The following is a 17,276-nucleotide window of genomic DNA, read 5'->3' on the forward strand; positions in this document are numbered from 1 at the left end:
CTTGACTTGTATTATAATTACCAGGGCGTGCTAATTAGCCAAAATAATATAGAGATGTACAAAACTTTCTTATACTTTGCCAATCAAATATGTGGATCGACAGAGTTACAAAAGTTGATATAAATTGCCTGTACACAATGTAATGATGTACAAATCCGTGGCACTGGCTTGAAGTCAACACTACCTAAGAGGTTATTTCGCCTCTTCAAATTCATTCTTGCAAATCCTAGCTTTTAATTGTGCTTTTGGTTCGTGAAAAATACTTCCCAAGTCCATGTTTATCCCGTCTGTCTAATGACATTCCTGCTTTAGCATCATGTTTTGCTAACTTCTCGTCATCTTCTTTGCTCATTGTTGAAGTATTTTGAGCAGTATCAGAAGATAATGTGTCTGGTTTTACATCATTTTGAAGAGGTGACTCTTTTTCAGACACCTCCAACAGCTTCTCTGCGTCCAAGAAGAGATCTTCAAGTGCTGCGAGGGATTTCAGTTGATTTCCAAGTGATGCAATTGTCTTCTGACATTCTGCCATTTTATTCGCAGCAACAGCTAGCTCCTTTTCCTGTCATACATATCAACATATAACAATGGTAAGTGATATTGTTGTTTTTAATACTTTGATTTTGCATATCCCCCCATTAATCATCATAGTTTTACGCTTGCATCAAATACTAACTTAGTTTTATGATCAATTGTAGTGCTGAGTTGGGGCAAAGGATCACACTTCTTAAGAAGAAAGCGTATTACAAAGATTTGGTTAGTGCAAGACAGTAAGACACAACAATAAGGTCTTCGATAAAGTAAGGGATCGCAAATTTAAATCACCACCAGCTTATGTTTTTCATCTAAAAGATTCTAAGATCATCTTATTCATTGATTGCACAATTTACTTATGTTCTCAGAGAGGTATAACCTCAAAATAATTAAGTGTAGGTTTATGATTGCATCAACTTGACGACTTCTAGTTGCATGTATCTACCCATTCAAAGCCACAAACACTGAAAGCAATAAGCCTGTTACTAAATCTATCCACTTCGTATATGATTAAAAACTCCAATAAATTTAGAACAAGTATACTGACCTGTTGTTTATCCAACTCATCTTTTGAGATCGGTGAAAGCTGAAAGTCAGCTTTAGACTTCAATTTTGCAAGTTCATGTTCTAATTTCCTACACTTAGCAGCAAACTCAGCAGACATTGCCCTTTCTTTTTCCACCTCATGCTCCAATGTACCAACTTTGGCAAGTATGGTTTTAAGTTGCGACTCTGCTTCTTCATTCTTTGCATTCGTCATCTGAAGCTCTCGATTAACTGCTTCTTTTGATCCATTCACTGAAGCTAATTGACTTCGCCAGCTGTTAGCATCATGTTTCATTCTTGAAAGCTCGTTCTCTAACAATTTACACTTACCACTAAACTCTGCAGACAGTTGTCTCTCCTTTTCAGCCTCTTTCTCCAAGGAACCAATCTTAGCAAGCAAGGATTTAGCCTCAGAATTTACATCTTTTAGTTGTGATTCTGCTGCTTCTTTCATTACTGTTGTGCTCAAAAGCTCTTGCTCAGCTGCCTCCTTTGATTCTCTCATAGATGCTAACTGACTTTGCCATTTGTTGAATTCATGCTTCATTCTAGAAAGTTCATCTTCCAAAGCCCGACACTTTTCTGAAGAGTCTGCATATAATGCCCTCTCTTTTTCAATCTCACCCTCCAGAAACCTGACTTTAGATAGCAGCATTTCTCTCTCATCCTCAATCGCTCTATGCTGGGACTCGGCCTCTTCCCTTCTTACATTGGCATCATCGAGCTCTAGATCAATCGCCTGTCTCAATTCATTTGCCAAATCTAACTCAGCCTGCAACATTCCCAGCTTTTTATTTGCTTCTCTTAGCTGTGCTTGTGATATCTTTAGTTGATTCTGGCATGAGCTCAGCTGAGCTTCTGAAATCTTCAACTTATTCTGGCATTGAGATAATGCCGAAGATAAATGTATTTTTTCTGATTCAACAATCTCAATCTTCTCCTCAAGTTCAGCTATTCTACCTACCATGGCATCAAGTTCTGATTTTAATGAGGAGCTGTCATTTGTACTATGTTTGTTTCTCGAGGTTGCAGGTCCAAGAGAGAGGCTTTTATTTTCTTCTGGCAATGATGCTAGCTTCTCCATCTCTAGGAAATCATCCATGAGACCAATATCAGGTGAAGGGGGCATGTGGGATTTTGAGGGACCTTTCTCAAATTTAAGAGAAGATGACCATGAATTTGAATGGCTCAACTCACATTCATTTAACCTTTCTCCACTATCTGATTGGCTGTCATTGAATGACTTAGAGTCATTAAAAGAAGTTACTTTACGAGCCATGGTTTTTAACCTACGGCATTCAGCCTCAAGTTTAGCAACTCTCTTTATGCTCTCTAAGTGCTGTTTACTGGCTGTTTCCGCTGTTCTTGTGCTTAAATCCCTTTCAAGAGTCATTATTTTTAACTCTTCTAATCGAGAATTAAGTTCCTGTCGCAAAGAAGCATTTTCAGTCTCAACAGAATCCAATTTGAGGCGAAGATCGGACTCCAAAGATGCAGCAGCTTCCACCTTAGCATTTGCAGTTTCAAGTTGGGCAAGAAGATCAGACATTTCAATGTCCAGCTCAGACTTGGACTCTGCATCTTGTGATTTCTTAGAAATGGCTTCTTGAACCTTCTCATTTTTCTCTTCTCTCACTTGTCGTAACTGCCTCAGGCACTCCTTGAGGGCCCCATCAAGGTGGACTACCCTATCCTCAAGTGACGAGTTTTTCTTTGTTGCAATATCAAGTTGCTGCTTTAAAGCAACTACCTCATTTTCAGCCTTTTCCCAACCTAAGATACAATCAAATAATAAATCAGCAGATTAAGATAGTTGGAGGAAACTTTCTTGTGTGTAATTGTTATGTCTGAACTTTTAAAGTCAAAAAGAACATAATTCAAAGCGAGAGAATAGTTTCGCAGCAATAACAGAAAGGCTAGTAATGAGCTACAGGGAGCAAAAATGTGACTGCACAAATATTCTAAGGAGAAAGAACATGAGATATACCTGTAACAGCTTCCTCTGCAACTTTGGAATGCTGCTTCACCAACTCCTCCTTTGCAGTGATAGTTGCAATAGCAGCAGACAGTTTCTCGGTCAAAATCTTTACTCCATCATTGGAATCTCCATCAGGTGGTGCAACTTTCGAGGTAACTTCTGGTGATTGCGAATTTTGATTTGGAGATGCCTTGAATAATGTAGAAAGCTTCATCAGATACGCGGCATATAATACACCATTCAATTGAGGTAAACTATTGCCATTTTCCTTCAGTAAGAAACTATTCTTATACCAGATTCAAACCAATAGTCTCATCTTAGATAGTCCTCACAACTTCTTCAATGTAATAAACTAATAACTCTTGCATTGTATGGAGTACAACACTTCTAAAGCACCAATATAAGCAAGTCTCACTCACCGAGTCGTGCTTGGCGAATAAGTGAATAACACATGAAATCTATATATATTTGGAGAAAAGAACATGAAACCTATGCAAAATTCTGTTTTAGTTTGATACCGGTACGAGTAATAGTTAGAAATATATACATTTTCACTTGGAATCTTATTCAACTTTAATGTTCACAAAATTACCTAATCTGAAGTAGAATGTGAATCCCATGATTCCCATCTTATATCCCCTTCCAAGTTAAATATTACTAAGTTTAAAAACTACTAAAATATAATTCAATGAGCTATACTTTCATTAACATGTAGTATAATGTCACAAGAATAAGCAGCAAGCTGACATTTAATACACACTGATAAATCCATCCTAATTGACAATAGTTTGTTAGATTTGAATTATACTGATCATAACACATTGTGATCAAAGCAAACTAGCATAAGATAAATGTAATTGACATACTTTTATTAACCAAGATTTGAATTGACTTAAACACAATGTGATCATTTACAAACCTGATGTTCATCTGAAAACCTCTCAGAAGGAGATGATAGTGATCCTGATCCTGATACTGAGCTATCGGTCTCGGCCCCCGGACTCTTGTCCGACGACTTCCTCCTCCATAGCCAACTCCGGCGGTCCATCAATTGATTCACCTTGATCCCACTTCACCTCATAACCCTTCAAAAGTTACAATTCAATTTTTTTTTTTTGCCCCCAAAAATCAGCAACTTTCAATATTTTTGAACAACCCTGAAAAGATGGGCAATATTTCAGAATCTTCAGAATGTGCAAATTTAAGGATCACAGTACTATACTAGATAAGATAGTTTTTTTAAAAAACAAATATAAAAGGTTGGTGCTTGCCAACAAACTATTGATGTTTGACAATGAAATTTGTCAGACCAAAAATTGAATTTCTTTTTAAAATTTTTGGGAAATTTAAAAACTTTGCTTGGAATTCAATTCTCAGCTGTTCTAACCTCCAATGATAGATGACAGAAATCTGAAAATATACATAAATTTGCCAAAAATAATGAAATTCTGAAAATTTCAAAACTTTAAAATTACTTCAAAAATTAAAATTAGAAGAAAAGGGATTTGATTGTTACCTACAAAAGTATCTCTCTTCCTACAGTGACAAACAAAGAGAAGAAGAAAGGGATGGGAAGATAGAGAAAGTTAATTATGATGAGATCATGACCCACAAAAATCATTCAAAAAATTAATTAAAAAATATCAATGAAATCTGGAGAAAAAAGCAGAAATGTGTTATACCCACTAATTAAAATACTGTATCAAAAAGATTCAATCTTTGGTTAAAACAAAGATACCCAGAAGCTTAAACCAGTAATCTAATTAGTGAATTAAAAAGGGTGAATCTCAAATCCCAAAAAATTAAAAAATTGAAGATCTGAACTTCTGAAGAATGTCAGAGTGTGAAGGGAGTTTGGGATTGCTGAAAATTTATTAATTACAGTAATATTTTGATTATTTTTGAGTTTTGTGGGGTTTCAATGATGAAGGAAACATGTGAAGTTGAGCTGAGGATGAAAGAGAGAAAGAAAAGACTTTTATTTGAGCAATTATTTTTCTTTCCAATCTAGGTTTTTTTGAGGAAAAATTGGGGAAAGTGGGGTCTATTCAAAAAAAAAGGAAAAAAATTGTACTAACATAAGTTTTTCAAATTGTATGGCTTTATTCCCGCCCTTGGAAGATGTGATTTAACTCATCTTGTTCAATTTCATTGATGTTTGCCAAAATTTGTGTAGTCATCTAGTGAGAGAGTAGCTTGACTATGTGCCTATAATTGTAAAGCCTAATAATGTGGGTTGTTGAAATATTCTATTGTTGGTTGGAGTGGTTTTTTCTCAATGATAAAGGATGCTTTCTTTGTAAAAAATTAATCAATCTATTAGGTACATAATTTGTGTAAGTAAGTAAGGTACTCATATTACAACGGCTAACGTAATAGATCGAATATTTTATACACAATAACGTAAAATTCAGTACCATAAGAGTATGAATAATCCAATGGGATATGAGTATCCAAATGTTTGAATAGAAAACCTTATTTGAGTCAAATCGAGAAATTTCATAAGCATAAAATTAATAATAATACCATCAAACACATGTCATACCCTAGATTAAGGACCTCGTTTGATTTACAGAGCTAAGCTGAACTGAACTGATTGGAGTTGAATTGAACTGAACTGAATAGAGCTGAAATAAATTATTTATGAGAGAATAAAATTAGGAACTGAAATGAAATTAAGCTAAAGAGAACAAATCCTAATTTTTAAATCATGCACATATTTTGGACTATATTTATTGGCTTAAATATCCTATTCCTGGATTTAAATTCAAATTGTATCCAAATTTTCAAATATAGAGTATTTGACATATTCTTGATTCCACTCTCACAGCTAAGAAAGGAAGTGACATCCAACGCAGCAATACTAAAATATTCGGATTGTATATTAGAAGTGGATTGGGTATCTAATATATGTAGTTATCTCCGATTCTTATTATGCTTTTTTTCGTGTGTGTGTGTGTTAGTCATTTAAATCAAATATTATGGGGTAGCTTTCATGAACTTTGTAGGTTTGCATCTGTAAAGTATTTTTCCCACTTTTGTTTTTGTTACATTTGTATGGATGTACATATGTGCATGGGGTAGAGACGTGGAGGATGTTAGATCAATACACTTTCGAGTTTCGAATTGCTCTTTATCCATGTTTCTCAACTTAGCGGCTTGGTTTGTGTTAACATAATTAGAGTAAATCAAGTTTACAAAGGAACACAATGTTAAAATTTATGAAAAAAATCACTGTTTATAATTTTATATTAGCATTTTTACTACTCACAGTTGAATTATGATCTTACTTTAATACTTAAAGGCCTAATCTCATTGACTGAACTGAACTGAATATTTTATAAGAGAAGGATATTAGGAGCTGAGCTGAACTGAACTGAACTAAACTGAATATTTTATAAGAGAAGGAAATTAGGAGCTGAGTTGAACTGAACTAAACTGAACTGAACTGAATTTCAACGTAAAAGAACATGGCCTTACTATATTGTGATGACTAGGGATGTCAATTGGGCGGGGCGGGGCGGGGCGGATGTTGGCCTTCTCATCCCCATCCCCACCTAATATTTTCATCCCCATCCCCATCCCCATCCCCATCCCCGCGGCGGGTCCAATTTTCATCCCCATCCCCGCCCCACCGGGTACAACTCCAAAACCATCCCCGCCCCACCCCCCACTTGGATATCCATCCCCACCTTATCCCCACCAAAGACCCACCTAATCCCCACCCAAGATCCACCTAATCTCCGTATCTCAAATAAACAATCTTACATAATTAATACGAATTATAAAATAAAACATTCTACACACATTTTTGTGTTATAATATAAGTGTCATACAAAGAATTATAATTAATATTGTATTTCATGTAATTATTTTATAAATAGTATAAAAGTATGTAATTTTGCTTTAAAAGATATATAGATGTGGGTATGAGGTGGGGATGGGGCGGGTATGAAGTGGGGCGGGTGGGGCAGGGCGGGGATGGGGCGGGTACAACTTAAAATCCACCCCCGCCCCATCACCCATGGCGGGTATGGTTTTTATCCCCATCCCCGCCCCACCACCCGCCAAACCGAGACCCATCCCCGCCCCAGTGGGGCGGGGATGGGGCGGGTCTCCTACTTGACCCGCCCCACTGACATCCCTAGTGATGACTACAAGCATGAAATAGTAGTGGGGCGGGGATGGGGCGGGTCTCCTACTTGACCCGCCCCACTGACATCCCTAGTTGTTTCGGGGTTTTTTGTGATTCCCTCGGATACTGGTCACGCTCTACTGACAATGAGACTCGGACACCTGCAAAACAACGAATATTCCGGTGGTCGGAATATTCGCCTCCGACGATCAAGTTAGTGATCGGAAATCGGAAAAGCTAGAGAGAGAAAGTAGAGAGAAGTTGGAGCTTTTTAATGCTCTATATTTATGTTATGTCCAAAATCCACCCCTCCCATCATAAATGATTGGGGTATTTATAGGGGTGGGAACATGTGCCCCTCTAGGGTTTATAACCTAGAATTTCGTGACATGATTGGATGCGCAATCAGAGGTCGCCACGTGTCATGAGGGGCGTCGTTTTACGGCTTTCAAGGTTTTCTCGGGATTTGGGCCTGATGTAATCAGGGCCTTTTTCTCTTTCTGATGTTATATTGTGTATTTAAAGATAGCTGACATGTGTCACCCTGTCAGGTGGACACGTGTCACACTCTCATAGGGCCACTTGTCGCCTTCTTATTGGGCCACGTGTCACTATGAGATTGGGCCACGTACCTGGGGTATTTTTACCCTAAACATTTGCCCCTCAGAGGGGGTGGCTCGTACACTTACTGGCCGCCTCCTTTGATCTTACATTCTGGACGTCCTGGTACTCTGGGTTGGGTTTACCTCCCATCTGCCCTGGACGTCCATATACTTTGGACTCAAAGCTCCCTTTGCTACCTGGACGTCCGTATATTTTGTTCTGGACGTCCTCGTAGTCTGGGGTGAGCTTGTCTTCTTGCTCATTTGGACGTCCATACTTTGTACTGGACGTTCTCGTACTCTGAGAGAGGCTTAACCCCTGGTTCATTTGGACGTCCACATACTTTGGACTGGACGTCCTCATACTCTGGGAGGAGCTTATCTCCTAGCTCATCGGGACGTCCGCATTTTTTGGACTGGACGTCCTCATACTCTGGGAGGAGCTTATCTCCTAACTACCCAGGGCGGCCACATCAATGGGGCTGGACGTTCTGATACTCTGGGAGGAGCTTATCTCCTAACTACCCAGAGCGGCCACAGCAATGGGCTGGACATTCTGATACTCTGGGAGGAGCTTATCTCCTAACTACCCAGAGCGGCCACAGCAATAGGCTGGACGTTCTGATACTCTGGGAGGAGCTTATCTCCTTACTACCCAGAGCGGCCACAGCAATAGGGCTTCCATGATTTCAGACGTACTCTCCGGCTCTTTAATCATGCTGCGTACGTCTGAATCGTCTGAGAACTGGGCGGACGCATTTTTCTCTTAGATATTCTCAAGTTTTGGAGACTAAGTGTTGAAGGTGTAAAACTCTTGAATTTGCGACTTAACCCATTTCAACTCACTTTGACGTGCCGTCAATGGTCCGTCTGATTTTTCCACAAGTTAACAGAACCCTAACGTTATTATGTCCCTTTCTTCGAGTAATTTCTCAAGAAATGACCGTTTGAATGTTTAGGCGGGAAAGATGGTTTTACCATTTTGCCCCCATGAATTCATTCTATAAATATGGGAGGTGAATTCTCATTTTCACACTTTACCCAATTGTGAATTCTAGAGAGAAGTCAGAGCATTCTAGTGAGAGAAAGTTATTTTTCCCTTAATCTTCAAGAGCGCCGCCGTGAGTTTGAGTTTTCCGGGCATTTTTTGAGTTTTCCGGTCAAATTCAAGAACTTCACCACCACCTTCAAAGTTTTCAGAACGTACAAAGGTAGGTCGTCTACATCTTCGCTTTTACTTTTACTTGTTTTCTTTTTCTTTTACTTCAATTCTGGATCCATACTCGGCTTCGTCCGACTCTCCTCATGAGGTCGGCCGTTCGCCTGGGACTGAGGAGTCTAGAGTGGACGGAGAAGAGTTGTCTCCTCCTTGGAGTGAGTCTATGTCTGGTGCGTACATACTCACCCCCACTTATTCTTCTCTGTCCCCTCAGGCAATGGCAAGAACAATGCGTACGCGCGATCTTCATGCGGCCAGGAATCCAGACGGTAGTCTGGTTCACCCTAGGGTCCCTTATGACCCTAACAACCCAAGTACCATGGAGGTGGAGACTACCTCCACCACCCAAACAACGACCGCCTCCACTGGCTCTCATCACTTGGCCGTGGAGGTCACTTCTTCTTTTGAGGAATGCCAACAAGCTCAAGGCGCCTCGTCCACTCTTACTCCGGGACTTAGGTTCCCTCAATTTGCCAGTTCAGTCATGGATGGGGCCGAACTGGTAGCCTGCAAAGACCCTCCTACCGATCTTGGGGCGGACGCTGCTGGTTCGTCCGTCCCCTCTTCCTCTCAACCTCTTCTTCAACTGGGCGGGGCGGACAGACCCATGACGGGGATCTCAATTAGGGAACCGTCCGACCTGCCTATTCGCAACGCCCCTCCTTCGGGAAATCAGGCGGACGTTGCCAAAGACAAAGGCAAGCGTCCATCAGTTGAGGAGGGCGTTCCTTCTTCTATGGGCGTACATAGCTCAAGAGGCCGAAGCTCGGCCGAGGCAGCAGACCTGGACAAGGTGCTGTCTTCAGAGTTTGGGAGTGCTCCTTCTCACCAAATGGAAGAAGAAGAAGTTGAGAAAGAGGCCGTGGGTGAGACGGCCGAAGGTGAGGCGGCGGCCGAGGAAAACGTCGCCAACATTGACAACTTCAGGGACCCGTACGCCTGTACGGTTGGGGAGACGGCCCTGAAGTTCCTAAAAAAGGATTTTGAGAAGTACAAGGAGTCCCTCCATTTGGGGGAGGGATTCGAAATACAAGTCCCCAGGAAAGCCATCGCTGTGGCTACCTGGGATGAGGAGAAGCCGCGCAAACGGGCGTTTTGCGTTTACAGGGCCGCCTTGGATGTGGGCCTTCACTTCCCTCTTCATCCATTCGTCTGGACAATTCTGGACGAATACGACATTGGCCTCTTCCAACTGACGCCAAACAGTTGGTTGAATATTTTTGGGTACTTAGTGACGTGCATCTGCAAGGGTTTCACACCAGACTTTGCAGTCTTCTGTGAGATGCACTCACTCACTCGGCTGGAGAAGGATGTTGATGGTTGGCTCATCTTGAGTGCGACCAGGGATTACATGGTTGTGGTCGACCGTGTCAGCAAATGGAGGGACTGGAAGCACCGATTCTACCGCATCAAAACTCAAGATGCGGAGTTCAACCTCCGCATGAACAAGTGCCGTCCGGATCCCATTCAGCTCGGAAGTGGGGACCATAAACCTGACAAGCCGCCCATCCATCCAAGCCACGAGCACCAGCTTGAGTACTTCAAGGTCAACCGAGTCAAGCGGGGTAACAAAACTGAATGTGTCCCTAGCCATTGGGTTCCTCTTGCTAACTGGCTTAGGGACACTACCTTCATGTCTGCGTACGGCCTGTACCAAAACATGCCCCAAGGTGGACACTTAGATATATAAACTTTTTGTACGCACGTATAGTTTTTAGAAAAATATTCTGACACTTTTGCTTTTTTCTCTTTGCAGCGGAGGCGTACGCTATGCTGGACTCGGCCCAAAAAGGGGAAGTGGAGATGTCCGAGGTGGACTTGGCTCGATACAAAGCTCGTTTTAAGATGTACGAGCAACTCAAGGAGGTAAACACTTAGTTTATTTTTGGAGTTTCTCTTTCCCATTGTCCGTTCTGCTATATTGGGAGGAGCCTGCTTCCTGAGTTTGCACGGACGCTTTTCGTCCGTTCAGGCATGCTGGAAGGGAGCTCCTTCCCCAATTCATACGGACGCCAACACATTCTTTGTCTTGTAAAATTTTTCTAACTTTGATTGTGTTTCTTGCAGTCCTCCTCTACTCCGAAGGCAAGGAGGAAGCAGCCGGCCACGTCCACTCCTGATGCGAACACATCTAAAAGGAGGAAGACGGTTGCTACCAAGATGCCTTCACAATCCGTGGCCAAGGCGAAGTCGCAAACTGCTACAACGCAGTCTCAAGGAGAACAACCCCGGCTGACACAAAGCGGGGTCTCCAAGCCCGTGGAACCTGTTGCTGATCAGGTCCACGATGAGTCTGTCCCTTCGGACGGTGGGGATAAGTCAACCCCAGAAAAAATGACCGGCTCCTTCACGATTCCGGGAGTCGAGAGAGTCAAAAAATCTGACTGGCTACATGCCAGTCAGTCGGCCAGCGATGCTGATGCTGGTCGTCCAGAAAACGAGGGGGAGGCCTCTTTGCCGCCTCCTCCCACCAATCTCTCTCCTCCAAGCTTCTCCACTGGTTAGTCTTCTTTCTTTATTTTGGTACCATTTGATTTACTTGTAAATTTTAGTTAACTCTTCTTATTCGGTCGTCCGTAGACATCTCAGAGGAGTTGCAAATGAGGCTGCCCGGCCAGTCACTGACTGGGGCGGACAGGAAGGCCATGCGCGAGGCCATGGTTCGCGCGGTTCCCCAAGCGCAGCGTGATAAGCTGCGAGGAATCAATGAGGGCTTCCTCGGCCCTATGCTCAACTGTTCTGCTGAGGTACGTCTCTTTTTCTTTATACTTTTTCTTTCTAACACTTAGCAAATTTTTCTATATTTGACTAAGTTTCCTTCTTTTATCCGCAGCTTTTCCTCTGCCTGAACGCCTTCCTTGAATGGAAGGATAAAGAGAACGAGCGGCTGAAGCAGGCTTGGCTCGAGATCAGGAAGGCCGAGGACGCTGGAAGGATAAAGGGTGCATTTTGAGACCCAAATAACCGCGCTGGCCGACAAGGCGGCGCGGCAAACTGAAGACCTGGTCAAACTGGGCAAGGCACTCGAAGAGGAGTCCTTGGCCAGGGAGGCCATGCGGGTTGAGAGGGACGAGGCCGTCCTGGAGAAAGAGAAGTGGAGGCTGGGCTTCGAGGCATCTGAGGCCTTGAAGAGTGAGCTGAAGTTGGCCCAAGCCAACCTTAAGACTGCTTTGGACGAGGCGGACGCGCTGAGGGCCGAGGTTGAGGCCTTGAAGAAGTCCGTTTCGGAATATGCTGAGCAGCTAAAAGCTCCTCGGCCGCCCAGCGCGGAGGAAATCGTCTGCATTGAGCAGAATGCCGAAGACAGGCTTAGGGCATACTTCTTCGATGCCTTCGAGCTGATGGTGGATGATGGTGAGGACGCCTACTATGAAGAACGCTTCAAGAAGCGGCTGAACTATGTCTGCCTCAGGGAAGAGGCAAAGAGGGCCGGCCAGCCTCCTCCCGAGCTAGTAGTTACTTCGCCCGAGTCCGGAGAGGACGAGGGAGAAGAAGGAGATGAGGAGGAGGAGGCAGACGACGGGGCTGCCAAGGTCACGGACGCCAAAAATGCGGAGGAGCCTGCCAAAGACAATGCGGCTAAGTAGAGCTCAGGTCCTCCAGCAGCCGTCTGCTCAGCTTCCAAGCTTTTCTTTGTTAAGCTTTCTTTGTACTTAGCTTGTACTTTTCTTTTCTGTTTTTAATTTGAAGCCGCCTGTTGGAGCGGTATTGTAAACATTTTCGGCCGCATTTTGAGCGGTCTAATCAATGAGAATTTTGTCCGCCTTTTGGGCGGTTTTTCAACTCTGTTTCATACTTAGCAATTTTTTGCAATTTTGTGTTTTTTGAATGATTTTCGTACGTCTCAACATTATGCCTTTTCGTACGTTCCTAGGGGTATGCCCCTTTATTCGGTGTTTGCCTAGTCCATTCTCTAAGTGGTTTGATTAACTTGGTAGTTTTTATACCTTAAAGGGTATGACGACTAGCAAGTTAATCAAATCATAGTAATGATTGCCCTTGGACTAGGTGAAGCACCGAATCAATTTAATTGGCCGTTCGACTATCATTGTACGAGTAGTCCGTTGAATCTATGGCTCGGACGCACCCTAGAAATCCCAAGTATTATCTCAACTTAGAGATTCCTTGCTCGGCCAGGCTAAATGCCTAGGTATGCCCTTGCCTATTTGTAAAGGACACTTGTTTTCTACACAAGTTCGGAATACCTTGCCTCAATCGTCCGCCTAGAATTGGGTGGACGCATTGTTCCCTGAATTAAATCAGTTTTTTTTTTTTTTTTTTTGGTGTGGCCGAATTGCTATATTGGGAGCAACCTTGCTTCCTTTTCACTTCGGCCATTTAGTAAGAATGATAAGCCGTGTTGCTATATTGGAAGCAACTTAGTAAATCATTTCATTCGGCCTTTAATCACAAATGCAAATAAACACAAGTAAAACAACAAATAGTTCAACAATGCCTGACTTTTCATTAATTTTGTCAAAGGCACATTGTTGTGGCCGTATGGCTTTAATTACAAGGCTCGGTCAGTAGACCTAGCTGTATACACAGCTTTTTGGCTAAGTACTTAAAGAAATAAAACTTAAACATGATATTTCTTCAGGTTGTCAGTGTTCCATGTCCGTGGGATCTGACGGCCATCAATTGCCTCAAGGCGATATGTGCCGTCTCGGACTTCTTCCCTAATTCGGTACGGCCCCTCCCAGTTAGGGGTCAACTTGCCGTCCTCATTGGCACGGCCAACAGCTTCCATTTTTCTCAACACTAGATCCCCCATTTTGAGCGGCCGCTTAGACACTCGGCGGTTATATGCCCTTGTCATCCTTAAGCGATAAATTTCGTGCCTAAGCGCCGCATTGCCCCTAGCTTCTGGAAGAAAGTCTAGGGCGGTCTTCATGGCCTCCCAATTGGCCGATTCATCATAAAGCGTTACCCGCAAAGTGGGCTCGTACATTTCAATTGGGAGTACAGCCTCAGCTCCATAGACCAAAAAGAATGGAGTCTCCCATGTGGAACTCTTTGCCGTTGTCCGTATGGACCATAGCACATTGACCAACTCGTCTGCCCATAGGCCGCCTGCCTTTTCAAGCTTGCGCTTGATCCCATTTGAAATCAACTTGTTATAGGCCTCAACTTGACCATTGGCTTGTGGTCGGCCGACTGAGGCAAAACAATGAGTTATGCCCTGGTCTCCTAACCATTCCTTGAGTTGGCGCGTCTCAAACTGAGGTCCATTGTCGAACACCATTGACTGAGGTACTCCATACCGAGTGATTATACTCTTCCAAATGAAGGCTGACACATCCGTCCATTAATGCCCCGGACGGCCTCAGCTTCAACCCATTTAGTGAAGTAGTCTACTGCCACTAGTACATATCGTCTCTGGCCGGATGTAGGAGTATACGGCCCCAAAATATCCATGCCCCATTTAGCAAAAGGAAGCGGACTACTAATGGCTGATAGACTATTTGCTGGACGATGAATGAGGGTTGAAAATCTCTGGCACTTGTCACATTTTTTCACCATTTTCATGGCGTCCGAATTCAAGCTCGGCCAGTAATAACCCAAATGTGTCGCTTTTTCAGCTAAGGCTCGTCCTCCAATATGTGAGCCACAATGTCCCTGATGAAGGTCGTCTAACACTTCATGCCCTCTTTCAGGAGTTATACACTTAAGGTAAGGCTTCACAAAGGCTCTTTTGAATAGTTCCCCATCCTTCATCTCGAACCAGGCCGCTCTCCTCTTCATTAGCCAACTCTCTTTTGGATCGTCCGGAAGTATTCCATCCCTTAAGTAGGAAATAATTCCGTCCATCCAGGTTGAACTTCTATCTATTATCTGAACGGGCTCGGCATCAATGCTCCTTTTCTCCTTTACTTCCCAAAACACTGATCTTGGAGTATCACATGATGCAGAGGAAGCCAATTTGGAGAGCGCGTCCGCTTGATGATTTTCTGATCGAGGAACTTGTCTGAGAGTGAAATGTTCTAGGCTCTCGGCCTCATCTTTTACTAGTTGCATGTACTTCATCATGGCCGGCTCCCTGGCTTCGAAGCCACCATTGACTTGGTGAACTATTAGCCGGGAGTCCGAGCATACTTCAACTTTGGTTGCCCCGGCCGCTTTACACATCCTTAGGCCGGCCAACAATGCTTCGTACTCAGCTTCATTGTTTGACGCTTGGAACTGAAATCTCAATGCGTACTCATACTTGTCTCCCTCAGGAGATTCACATATAATACCAGCACCACATCCGGTCGCTGTTGCACTACCATCCACAAACACTTTCCAGACTTGGTCCCCGACCGGCTGAAGATCAGGCCGTGTCATTTCAGCCAAAAAATCCGCAAAAGCTTGCCCCTTGATTGCCTTCCTTGGTTCAAACACAAGATCTAAACCTCTGAGCTCCAAGGCCCACTTGAGCATGCGGCCACTTGCCTCTAATGTTGAGAACGACTTCTTCAAGGGTTGGTCTGTATAGACCACAATTGAATGTGCCAAAAAATACGGCCGCAGCTTCTTTGATGCCATGTATAAGGCCAGGCCAAAATTTTCAATTGGGGGGTACTTAAGCTCAGCATTATGAAGTACATGGCTGATAAAATACACTGGGACCTGATGGCCGTCCCTCTCAGCAAGAAGGACGACACTTAGAGAGTGTTCAGAGATGGCAAGATAGATGTATAGCTTCTCATTCCTGAGCGGACTGACGAGGCGAGGCAATGTATGCAAGTGACTCTTCAATTGTACGAATGCTTCCTCGGCCTCCTCTGTCCACTCGAACATGGCTTTCTTCTTAATGGTTTGAAAAAAGTAACGACACTTATCCCCTGACCTTGACAAAAATCTTCCAAGGGCTGCTAAACAGCCGGTCAGTCTTTGCACTTCCTTAATTGTTCTTGGGGACTTCATGTCAAGGACGACTTGAATTTTTTCAGGGTTGGCCTCAATTCTACGTTGATCAATCAAAAATCCGAGAAACTTGCCGGACTCAACACCAAATACACACTTCTTTGGATTCAACATCATCTTATGCCGCCTGAGTTCGGTGAACGTTTCTCGTAGATCCTTGAGATGGTCGGCTGGCTCTTTTGACTTGACAATCATGTCATCAATGTACGCCTCCATGTTCCGGCCGATCTGGTCTCTAAAGACTGTGTTAACAAGCCTCTGAAAGGTAGCAGGGGCATTATTGAGGCCGAATGGCATAACTTTGTAACAGTACAACCCCTGCTCGGTCACAAACGCTGTCTTTTCTTGATCTTCTTCCCACAAAGGAATTTGGTGGAATCCGGAGTATGCGTCCATAAAACTCATTAGGGCGTGTCCGGCCGTAGAGTCAACCAAACGGTCAATCTTAGGCAAAGGGAAGCTGTCCTTAGGACACGCCTTGTTCAAGTCCGTGTAGTCCACACACATTCTCCAAGTTCCATTCGGCTTTTTCACAAGAACTACATTGGCCACTCAATCTGGGTAGAAGCATTGCCGAATGAAACCGGCGTCCAGCAGCTTTTTCACCTCTGCTGCGGCCGCCTGATTCCTCTCTTCTCCGTGATTCCTCTTCTTCTGGCGGACAGGTTTTATCAAAGGATTCACGGCCAACTTGTGCACGGCCAGGTCAGGACTTATCCCTGGCATTTCACCAACTTCAAATGCAAACACATCTTTGAATTCTCTTAAAAGCTGAACTAGCTCATCCCCAAGCAATCCCAAAGCTATAGTGCCGACACTAACTGTCCGTTCTGGGTGGTTGGAGTCAAGCACTATATCTTGGTGGCTGCCGGCCGGCTGGGGCCTCAACTCATCTGGCCGGCCGACAGTCATTAATTGATAGGCTTCTTCTGCCCTGGCCGCCTTATGCTTCTGGCCGACCTGGTATGCTGGGAGTGAGGTTCCTTCTTCCTTTGGCTCGGACAGTTTTGGGCCGCGCGCTGTTAGCTTCACGGCCAGCTGATTACATTCCTTAGCCATTCTCTGACTTCCTTGGATTGTTCCAATTTTTCCGTCCGACCTTTCAAACTTGCTATCTTCACGGTCAACTCTTAACAACGAGGAAGCGGACGACCATGTCTCTCCCCTCTCCCTTCTGCCCGAAGCGGATTGGAAGATCAATCCGTCCGACCAGATGAATGACATTCCCCCCAAATCCTACCAAGGGGTGAGTGATATCCTGGAGAGCATCTTCTGGGAAGCTTAAATTCCTTAGGGCAGACAGGCTGATGATATCGGCCGAACTGCCCGTATCAATCAATATTCGTCCCACCT

At 43.7% G+C, this 17,276-nt stretch overlaps 1 protein-coding gene across 3 annotated transcripts in view; it reads right to left on the reverse strand.

Moving 5' to 3' along the window:
* The window catches only part of LOC145605553 (filament-like plant protein 3), a 24,862-nt gene continuing 7,586 nt past the window's right edge, over positions 1-17,276 (reverse strand). The window contains exons 1-5 of one of the 3 annotated variants that reach the window (XM_081661623.1): positions 4,575-5,073; positions 3,978-4,215; positions 3,068-3,248; positions 1,082-2,853; positions 1-562 (exon numbers count right to left, since the gene is read on the reverse strand). In XM_081661623.1, the coding sequence (XP_081517749.1) occupies positions 227-562; positions 1,082-2,853; positions 3,068-3,248; positions 3,978-4,106 (2,418 nt within the window). In that variant the 5' untranslated portion in view covers positions 4,107-4,215; positions 4,575-5,073 and the 3' untranslated portion in view covers positions 1-226. Of the gene's footprint in view, positions 563-1,081; positions 2,854-3,067; positions 3,249-3,977; positions 4,216-4,445; positions 5,074-17,276 lie in introns of those variants that run through there. The other 2 variants (XM_081661624.1, XM_081661625.1) reach the window with 2 other exon arrangements.

Source organism: Chenopodium album, chromosome 22 (assembly GCF_948465745.1).
Source record: "Chenopodium album chromosome 22, dcCheAlbu1.1, whole genome shotgun sequence".
In the NCBI taxonomy this organism is placed as follows: Eukaryota; Viridiplantae; Streptophyta; class Magnoliopsida; order Caryophyllales; family Amaranthaceae; genus Chenopodium; species Chenopodium album.